This window comes from Crocodylus siamensis, chromosome 2 (genome assembly GCF_052110815.1).
Source record: "Crocodylus siamensis isolate JL-2025a chromosome 2, ASM5211081v1, whole genome shotgun sequence".
Lineage (NCBI taxonomy): Eukaryota > Metazoa > Chordata > Crocodylia > Crocodylidae > Crocodylus > Crocodylus siamensis.
Genome location: NC_143396.1, coordinates 135,511,333 through 135,522,423, shown reverse-complemented (window position 1 = coordinate 135,522,423; position 11,091 = coordinate 135,511,333). Strand labels below are relative to the sequence as shown.

General features: G+C 47.2%; 1 protein-coding gene across 1 annotated transcript in view; it reads right to left on the bottom strand.

The window, feature by feature from the left end:
- Window positions 1–2,285: 2,285 nt before the first annotated feature.
- NOA1 (nitric oxide associated 1) overlaps window positions 2,286–11,091 on the bottom strand; it is a 28,141-nt gene continuing 19,335 nt past the window's right edge. Inside the window, exon 7 of the mRNA XM_090036874.1 lies at window positions 2,286–10,703. Coding sequence (XP_089893000.1) covers window positions 10,501–10,703 — 203 coding nt within the window. The 3' untranslated portion in view covers window positions 2,286–10,500. The remainder of the gene's footprint in view (window positions 10,704–11,091) is intronic.

Here is an 11,091-nt window from a genome sequence, read left to right as displayed (position 1 = left end):
CAAAGTTCTGCACCAGTGGATAATTCCCAGCACCAGGGAACCTACTACTGTCTGAGCTATCTTGAACTAGAACACTGAAGCCAGTCTAAAAAAATTGTTTTGGAGGGGAAGCAGCTATTTAGTTGAAAAAGAAATTCCAACAGGGAATGCCTGTTTCTCAGCAGGGTTTTTAGGATGGTTTTGAAACAGTTTTTTTTTTTTTTCGCAGGGGGAAGGGAAGGCTCAGTAACAGAACACTGAAAAATCTTAGCCAGGCACACACAAAATCAAGGACAATATTAAGTCCTTTTTTAAATATATAGAGGGCAAAAAAAAGGTACTGGGTAACGTGGGGCCTCTGCAAGACACTCTAGGAAATTTGATCGTCACCCCAGATGACAAAGTGAACCTATTTAATGACTTCTTTGCCTCCATTTTCCTGAGCAGGGACAGGATCAGCCCCCCGCACTGGGCCCCACTCAGGCCCCAGGGGAGGTGCACCTAGGCCAAGGGTCAATGAGGATCTAGCCAGGGAACTTCTGGAGGGACTGGATGTATTCAAATCAGCTGGTCCAGATGATCTCCATCCCAGAGTGCTGAGGAAATTGGCCGAGGTCATTGCGGGACCCCTGGTATGGATTTACGAGCACTTGTGGTGCTCTGGTATGGTGCCAGAGGACTGGAAGAGGGCCAATGTGGTTACCATCTTCAAAAAAGTGGGGAAGGACGAGCCGGGGAACTATAGGCCAGTTAGTCTTACCTCGATCCTGGGTAAGCTTTTTGAGAGAATTATTCTGGCACATATCCACGAGGGGCCAGCGGGGGAGGTTATGCTTAGGGGCAACCGACACGGGTTCATTAGCTGCAGGTCCTGTCAGATCAACCTGGTAGCCTTCTATGACCAGGTCACCAAATCCTTAGACGCAGGGGTAGCAGTGAATGTAGTCTTTCTGGACTTTCGGAAGGCTTTTGACACTGTCTCTCACCCCGTTCTCATTAAGAAACTGGGGCACTGTGGTGTTGACACCTACACAGTCAATTGGGTCGCCAACTGGCTGGAGGGCCGCACCCAGGGAGTGGTGGTGCACGGGTCATTTTCAGCCTGGAGGGATGTGAGCAGTGGGGTGCCCCAGGGCTCGGTCCTCGGGCCCACACTGTTCAACATCTTCATCAGTGACTTGGACGAGGGGGTAAAAAGCACCCTGTTCAAATTTGCTGATGACACTAAGATGTGGGGGGATGTAGGCACGCTAGAAGGGAGGAATAGGTTACAATCAGACCTAGACAGGTTACAGGGGTGGGTGGACGAGAATAGGATGGGATTCAACACCGACAAGTTCAAGGTGATGCACCTGGGGAGGAACAACCGGCACCATACCTACAGGCTGGGGAACTTCCTTCTCGTCAGTGCAGAGGCAGAAAAGGATCTTGGAGTCATCATTGACTCCAAGATGAACATGGGCCGGCAGCATGGGGATGCAGTCAGGAAGGCCAACCGCACCTTGTCATGCATCCACAGATGCATCTCAAGCAGGTCCAAGAAGGTGATCCTCCCCCTCTATGCGGCACTGGTCAGGCCGCAGCTGGAGTACTGCATCCAGTTCTGGGCACCACACTTCAAGAGGGATGTGGACAGCATGGAGAGGGTCCAGAGGAGGGCCACTCACATGATCAGGGGACAGCAGGGCAGGCCCTACGAGGAGTGGCTGCGGGACCTGAACCTGTTCAGCCTCCACAAGAGAAGGCTGAGGGGGGATCTAGTGGCCTGTTACAAACTAGTCAGGGGGGACCAGCAGGCATTGGGGGAGTCACTATTCCTCTGAGCACTACCAGGAGTGACTAGAAATAATGGTCACAAGCTGGCAGAGGGTAAATTCGGATTAGCCATCAGGAGGCACTACTTCACTGTCAGGGTGGCTAGGATCAGGAACCAACTTCCAAGTGAAGTGGTGCTGGCTCCTACCCTGGGGGTCTTTTAGACAAGGCTAGACAATCACCTTGCTGGGGTCGTTTGACCCCAGTACTCTTTCCTGCCATGGCAGGGGGTCAGACTTGATGATCTGCTCAGGTCCCTTCTGACCCTACTAACTATGAAACTATGAAATCTTGCTGAAACCAAAAATCTGAAAGCCCCGTAGAAAAGTTTCAATGAAAAAATGTGTCTTTGAGTGCTGTGGAATGATGCCTGGGCAGCTGCATAAACTAACTTAACAAAAAGGCATCTTGATTCCCTGTAGTGCTGGTCATGATTCTTGTGTTTGTCTGAATGCAGCCATTAATAAAGTCACTCGAGTGAAAGGTATGGGTAAGAGTGCTACCATGTTAGCCAGCACCGAGTATATTTGGAACATCAAGTAAAGCTAGACATTAATTGCCACCAATAGATTCAGCACAACAAAAGTTAGCTTAGATTCTAATGAGCACATTCAATACAGTCGCATATATCAGAAGGATCAGATCTGAATTAGCATTGCATTTCAAGCTGATATCATCTGCATGGTTTAACTGCCTGCTCACTGCACAGATTCAGTCATGCTGAAATTCTCCTGTTCTCTGTGTTATTGGTCTTGAGTGTCTGTTATTTCACATGACTGCTTTCTGTCCTTGGATGCTTCATGCTGTTCCTTTAGCCTCGGGACACGGCCTGTTTTGAGTTTTCAAGCATTGAGATTGCTTGTTTTCCTGAATTTCTGTTGTCCATATTAGGCCTGGCTCTGCTTCTGGTGGGTGCTAGGCCTCATTACTCTGCTGATGAATCACATTTTTTGCTAAAAGACACACTTGTGGTTTGTTTTGTTTTTCGTTTTACTTTATTCAGGGGAGATGATTAAGCTGACAGCTGTATACACAACCTACTAAACATTTGTTTTTTGCTTCCAGGACATGTTCTGCCATTGGGTGTAATAGTTACTCAAGTCTGGAGATTATTGTGACGCTGTCAACACCTCTTTCTAAACATTCCTATGCAAAGAAAGCTTTAGCAGTTCAGCTATTCTTTTTGCAAAACGGTGGGTGTCAGGGGTTGGGTATGAAGCTGTTAGAGATCTCTGTGATCACTAATGGGAGATACACAGCTGTCACCTAACAGCTGCAACGCTGAAACCCCTCGCAATCTACCCAGTAATTTATTTACTTCATTTCTAACATTGTTTTTGTTTACCCTCCCCACATGGTCTAGTGCAGACTTGCTTGTTCTATGATCTGTCCGTGGTACTTGCTGTACTCATTTATAGACCCAGTCTCTATGGATGAATTGCAAAGCAGGAAAGGAAGCTGATACCAGCCCGGATCTCTGAGCTGAACAGTTTAGCTGGCTAAGCTGTGTCATATGCAAGCTGAGGCAAGACAGGGTTAGGCTCTTAGCATATTGACACTTAACTTTTTTTAATCCCTGTTCCTCTTAAATCCTCTGGGTCCTGCCTGTGTCACTGAACATATTTCTGCATGTGATGTCACAGCTACCAAAAGGCTTATTGCAATCCAAAGAATTTGTGACATGTCCTATTATCTGAGGTGCAGACTGTCTGCTGTAGGAGGAGGAGGAGCGCTATTTTTAACACGTGTTTCATGTTTTTCCCCCTCTGTGCCCCAAACTCTGTCTGCTCCGCTGCATTCCAGATCTGGGGGCTTATTTCTTGTTCCAAACAAGAGCCTATTAGAAGCATTCACATGTTGCCAGTTACAGAGTGATCCATGAAATGACAGGATTTTTTCCAGAGGGTGTTTGTTGCCCCAGAAGTTGAGATTGTGTGTTGTTCCTTGAGGCTGGGCAGTCAGGGCCCAGAGCTGGCACCCACCACTCACTCCCCCAACACCAACTGTGATTTTTCTTCTTTAAATAAAAATGTACGCATCTGTGCTCATTGCTCCTCCAGCTCTGGAGAGAGATCACTCCTACAGTGGAAAGGGGACAGTCAGTGAGGATATTGCTGTGTGGGGTATGAAAGGGCTGTAAAACTCAGCTGTATACCTAATTCAGAGACACCATCTCCTAGGAGGGAGTCCAGTCCATCCTGACAATCAAAAAATAAGCTATGCTGAGTACAGCAATGGGTCCTACTTCTGCATCTGCCCTGCTTGTCCCCCACTGATATGCCCTTAACCTCCATGCCTTGTGGTTCCTGGGCTCACAAACAGCATGTGATTTAGGAGGTTATTAAGTCAGAAATTTCTCAGTTATAGGCAAACCAAAATGGGGCTGGGGAAGGGGAAGGGTTTGGAAACCGAAGCACAGACATCCAAAGTGATTTGGCTGTGCTTGCATGGGGAATCCTCCTGAGTGAGGAATGGCATTTGGGACCTATCATCTTTCCAAAGATTCTGGATAAGTGCCTTGACCTTTGCTGGAAGCACCTGTGTCAGGGTCCACCCAGAACTCAGGCCTCCCAAGTCCCAGTGCTTTGTGTCTTTACATTCTTGCAGCCTCTGCCTTATTTGTGACACTGAGAAAACCATGCTGTGTGGCTGCTCACTGGAGCAAATCCCTCTCTGCAGCCCATGGGTTGGAGTTGCTCCTGGAGAAACCAGGTTTCTGTTCTCAGTTCTAGTGGAAGAGGCTTTGTGTTTTCTTGTGTGCAAAAAGTGAGAGAGAAAACTGCTTAGGCAGGAAAGTGAAGCCTTCACCAATAAGTAACAGCCTTGAAACACAAACATGAACATCCATTCACTGGATACTTGAATTCTCAGTGTGTGAGTTCCCAGCCCAGACTGCTTGAATTTTTATTTGAACCTAATTTGCATAAAATAAACTTCAGGGGAATCTATAACAACTTTCTATTCTCCTGTGCAATACGCATCTTCATTTCTACCTGGAAGAAATGTTACAATCTGTGCATTCTCCTTTGCCTGAGGACAGGTATGTGAGCCTGAAAGCTTACACATAAAGAATGTTTTTTGTGACTATTTAGTTGGCCTAATAAAAGATATCACCTCTGCCAAGAGTTCTGCATATAGGTCCGTGCCCAGACATTTCTATGTTACACAATACTGGTATAAGACTCCAGGGAGCTGCCTTTGGTTCTTTCCTTAGCTAGGAAAATGAGTATATAGTTAACAGGGTGTCATGTCCTATTTTCAGGACTGCAGTCACCCATCAGGCTTGTGCCCATCACCCCAGCTTGCCACCATTAGACTCCACTGCAGCCAGAGTGGCAGGGGTTAAACTCCATCTTTGCTAGGTCTAAGTGGAGGTCTCACTGAACCCTGCTACCATGCCATTGAAAAAAACCTAGTCTCCCCCCCACCCAATCTAGAGGGGGAGAAAAATTCTCCCCCAAATCTAGTCTCTAGTCTTTTTCTCTCCTCAATTGATCTGACCCAGATTTTGGGAGAGCTTGCTGTCTATAAGCCTTTAACATTCTCCCTCTGCTGCTTTCCTCCCTCCACATCCCATCTTCTTCCTTTCCTCACAGAGGCACTGAGAGAAAGATGCATTAATGCCAGGACTGGGATCACTCAGACAGCTACTAGTGTCAGAAAGCAGGTCGATTCACCAATCCTTGTCAATCAGCAACATGCTTCCTCCTAACGGCTCCCACTGATTTAAGCACTGCCCGCTTGCATACCGGGAATGCAAGCTGGAAGCCTGATTTGCTTTAATCTTGAGAGAAAAGTCTTGTGTCTGCCAGGATTTTCCTAGGAGTCAGTGTTGAAAAAATGATCCTGTGGCTATCATGGCTGGGGCAGATTCTGCTACTCAGGAAGGCGACAGGAACCAGTTCCCTGGGCTTCTGGATTGCCAGTGCCAAGTTGGATACATTTTCCACAAGCAAACATTCCCAGGCTGCCCTCTGAAACAATAGGCTCTGATTGTAGGGCGGTTGAAACACACACAAACATATGCATGCACGCAGGCATTCTCGCTCTCGGCCCCCCCTTGCAGGGCCCATTTCCCAGGGTCTGGCTGCTAACTCCATTTTGAGGAAAGAGGAAGAGCCTGAGAGCACCCCTCTGCTTCCTGCTCATCCATTTGCAGTCTCCAGAGGAAGTGCCACTCTTGCAAGGGAAGGAAAACCTCTGCTGCCTGAGGGCTGGTGACCTTAGGGGAATGGTGATGGACTGCAAAACATTTCAGCTCTGGGTCACTGGTTCAGTGCAGTCTGTAGCCTCAGCCACTGTGGGACCTTTGAAGGCTGTGCTGGCCCAAGTCTCTCCTTGTGGTTACTGAACGCATTTGGGAAAATCTGGCAGCAAGAGGCTTCTTTTATCATTTTTTGAATCTCAAAGGCCATGTGCACATGAGCATGGATGCTTGGCTCCCTGGGAAGCCACTACTTGTCCTTGGGGAACGCCTGTGCCACTTGCGCTTTGGTGTGTGGCAAGTTAGCCTGGGTGGGGTAGGGGAGGCTGGGCCCAGCACTGGGCTGGCCTCAGCAGCCTTTCCTGGGGTTCTGGGGCTGCAGCAGTGGTGATTCTGCCACACAGAGCCTGGCTAGCAGCTGCAGTGTCGCTCCGGGCAGCCTGGCTCTGCTTGTGAACAGCACATGCTGCCTGTGCATGCACTGTTCTGCTTTTTTTCCATGGGTTTTTTTGATCCCTGGATATCTAAGGGTCAACAGAACCTATGGGGAAAAAAAGGTGGAGCAGCGCACACATGGGCAGCATTCCTTTTCATCATAGAGAACATCTGAATGTGCAGTATGTGGTGCTGCAGACATGTTTGCAGTACCACATACCGCACAGCCACGGTCTTCTGGATGTGGCCAAAAAGGGCAACAATGGGCAAAGATTTGGAACATCTCTTTCGGAAAGGTAGCTGAGTAACTTCAGCCCACAGTGGCTAAAACATCCAGTGGGTGAGGTCTAGATGCTTTAATGCCTGCATCTTATTGAAAAGCAGTAGCACCTAAGGGCTTTTGAAAAATTCACCTACTCTAAGCAACATTGGGCATGTATACACAAGATGCTTACTACACAGTAGCCTAATAACGCTGTTCAGTAGCGTGCTGGTCAAAAACCGTGCTACTATGCTACTGCACAGTGCTACTAGGCTACTGTGCAGTAAATGTCACAAAAAAGTGCACCAGCGCTACTGCCCAGTAACTGTAGTTACTGCTCATTCAGTTAGTGCTTCATTAAGCAAGTACTAAACTAAATGTGCAGTAACTACTGTGCATTAATGAAGCTGTAGATGCACCCATCAGGTTTCATTTCTTCTAACTCCTAGTAACTTCCTTTCCAAAACTCAGTGACCAGGAATCAAAGTTACTCAAAATCTGTAGAATACCTTCTTAACGAATGGAAAGCCTTTTCTTTTCCTTTGAATATGTTGTTTCCGTGCTGGTGGTTGTAAAGTAAGGCTGTATTTTGAAAGGAAATAAACTAGCTACACAAAAGTCTCAAATCTGATATGAAACAACTTAAATCAGCAAACACGTCCTGGGCAGCATGGGGATAAGTGCCAACATTAAGTTTCAGGCAAGCCTCACCGTGATGAGTCCAGCACATGAAGAAGGGGCCCTTTGGATCATTACATTTTTACCAGACTTGCAGCCTTTAAGAAATGTTGTAAAAGGTATCTGTTTTTCATTTATTAAACTAGTTCCAGCAGAAGGATCTTGCCACCCCATTTTTCTGTTTTCCATATTAGGTAAGTTTACTGAGCCATAACAGCCATGTAGATGCTTCTGAGGGTGCAGGGTACTGCACTTGGGCAGTAGGAACCAGCAGCATACCTACAGGTTGGGGAACTCCCTTCTCAAAAGCACAGCGGCAGAAAGAGATCTTGGAGTCATTACCGATTCCAAAATGAACATGGGCCGCCAATGTGAGGACACAATCAGTAAGGCCAACCGCACTTTGTCATGCATCCACAGATGCATCTTGAGCAGGTCCAAGGAGGTGATCCTCCCCCTCTATGCGACACTGGTCAGGCCACAGTTGGAGTATTGTGTCCAGTTCTGGGCACCGCACTTTAGGAGGGATATGGCTAGCATCAAGAGGGTCCAGAGGAGGGCCACTCGCATGATCTGGGGACAGCAGGGCAGGCCCTATGAGAGGCTACAGGACCTGAACCTGGGGGCTTTTGCACCCTCCTACCCCCTTTGATCCGTGTTGGGAGTACCTCCCTTTGGGCTTGGAGGATCGTCTCCTTAAGGAATGACCACTCTTCTTGGACACCTGACTCCACTCCCCTCCAGGACCTCAGTGCCTCCCCAACTATTCTCCTTAGCTCATTGAAGTCCACCCTCCTGAAGTCCAGGGCTGCTGCCTTGCTGCAGGCCTTTGCCACCTTGCGCTGGATGGTGAATTCCAGCAGGTGATGATCACTGTCACCCAGGGGGTCAAGCACCTGCAGACTCCTCGCCAGATTGTCGCCTGCGTGGCCAGGACCAGGTCCAACAAGGTGTCTCCCTTGGTGGGGCTGTGCACCTCCTGGGTTAGATGGAGGTCCTGTATCTTGGCTAGGAACCTACGTGAGCGGTCGGACCTAGCTGACTGCTCTTCCCAGCAGATATTTGGAAAGTTCAGGTCACCCATGATGACCACATCCTTTGACTTAACTACCTCCATGAGCTGACTTAAGAATTCCCAGTCTATCTCTTCCCCTTGGTTGGGAGTTCTGTAGTAGACCCCCACCATTAAGTCCCTTTCCCCTCAACTTCCTTGTATTCTAACTTCAGTGTGCCCCTCCTCTGACCTTGTGCTACTTGTTGAGGATGTGTATTCCTCCTTGACAAAGCGCCACACCCCCGCCTTTCCTCCCTGTCCTATCCCTCCTGTACAGCCTATAGCCCTTGATAGTCACCACCCAGTTGTGCTTTGGGTCCCACCACATTTCTGTGAGCCCCACTAAGTCTGGGTTGGTGTCAGCTAGCAGGAGGGTAAGTTCCTCCTACTTGTTTCCCACACTATGAGCGTTTGAGCCTTCAACCAAGTTTCATTGAAAACTCTTTGGTTTTACTGAATCAGTGAACCTTCAGGTGCCCTTGTAAGGTTCTGTATTGAAATGGTGTCATTCACTCACTGCAGGGTCCTCCCAGCTGTCAGATTACGTCCCCTGTAGTGCTGCATAGTCAGCCCAAGAAAGGAAAAGAATGTGGCTCCTATTTAAGAGAAGAAAGATGCCTGTGGATGCCAGCATCTTACAAGGGCACCTGACATTTAAAGTTTTCCATATGCATTTTTCCAAACCCTGACAACCTGATGGTCTATTCATATATTTATCAGGTGTGATATCTTATACTGTAATTGTATTAATTGACAGATGGATAAGATCTCTTACCAGAATTTTCAAAAGGAAGCTAATAAAGTCCTAGAAACCAGATTTTTATTATGCGAACACACTTTCACAAATCAAGCATAGGAAAGGAATCAAAGTATTCATAATCACAAAGGTTAGCATCTACCCTTTATGTTTGAGGGCGACCATGTTTTCATTATTGTTTCTTATTTAACACCATAGTGGCTTCACTGCATTTTTACCTATGGCTGGTGCTAATGGGGCACAAGGCTGAAGTAGCCACAGAAGCACTGGGTACTAGACTGCCAGGCTAGCATCTTGTACTTTAGTCACACACTAACTGGTGACTTCCAATGTTCCTTTCTCTTGACTGGAGGCCTCATGTACATCCTGAATGACTCAGCACCTAAAGTTTTTGTAAACTGCTGATGACTGATTTACTGTTTAATCTGGTAGAGGTTATGTCTAAATCAGGCACTTCCTCTCCTTCCACAACATCCACATCATCTTCCCAACAATGCCCTCTTCATCCAGTTAACTTCTCAAGTGCCATGGAACCTTCTGTCCTCCAGGATCCCAGACTACAGCTTTCCACAGGCTCTTTCTTCTCTTAAATAGGAGCCACATTCTTTTCCTTTCTTGAGCCGACTATGCAGCACTACAGGGGATGTAATCTGACAGCTGGGAGGATCCTGCAGTGAATGAATGATGTCATTTCAATACAACATCTTACAAGGGCACCTGAAGGTTCACTGATCCACTAAAACCAAGAGTTTTCAATGAAACGTGGTTGAAGGCTCAACGTCTTTCTTTCAGTTATAGTTACTGGTTCCAGGTATGAGGCATCTATGTTAGTCACTCATTTCTTGCTGCAAGCCCTAACATGCCACACATCTCCCAGTCAAATATCTGTCTACAGCATGGAAAGAGTGACACAAACACCCTGCTGCTGCTGCCACTATAGTCATTCTTCCCATCCTGACACCAGCTTTCCTCCACCCAAGTTAGGGAAACAAGTAGGAGGTCAAGTGGCACAGGCCTGTCTGTGGAAAACAGAACTGTAATCAGTAAGGCAGGACATCTCAATGGGAAGTTTAGATGGCAAAACATGCAATACTATCAGTAGGACTATACACAGTCCTATGCAAACTACAAGCTTATGTGAAAGGTCTTGAAAAGGTTCCTCAAGAGCCAGTCTGAAAACCGACTTTTTTTTTTTTGAAAAGTCTATACATAGTGCACATGAATGAGCAAAATGAATGCTCCTGTACATGAATGAGCAACAAAAACATCCAAGGGCTTCCTGTCTTCTGTGCTTAGAGATCAGATGTCCTTTTCTTCTACTGCTTAGTTCTCTTGAATTTTTCCACTAAGGGTGGTAGCTTTTTAGTTCTATAGGCCACACTTCCCTTGATGCGTTTTCCTTTGATGTGAACTACATAGGGCAGAAGAGGCGGCCTGCGCACGGTCAGCCCTGTCCCTTCTGGCACATAAGCTCGTAGGTGCACTTTGTCTTCCAACTGAGCTGTTACTGCAACCCAACCTAGACAGACACGGAGACCAACAGCAGTGAGTTACCATCTCTGAGAAACAAAGGGATAACTGACTAAAAGCAAACTTAAAAATCCCCAAGCACCCCATCCTCAACCCCCACTAAAAATGTCTGCTTGCTGAAACAAGTCAAAGGATGGGTTTTTTCCCCCCCATGAGAGCTAAGCACCCAGCAGTTCTATTAAAGCTAACCAAGGATAATAGGAGCCACTGAATGCAAGGCTCTTGGAACATCTTTGTCCCCAAATGCCTCATGTATAACTACAAGGCAGCAGGTGCTTTGAGAAATGCCCCACCTGGCACAGTTGGTCTAAAGACCTTTCTTAGGTTCAAAGTCATATGATGCACCCCTTGCCAAGTTACACCCGAAAGAAGTCTTC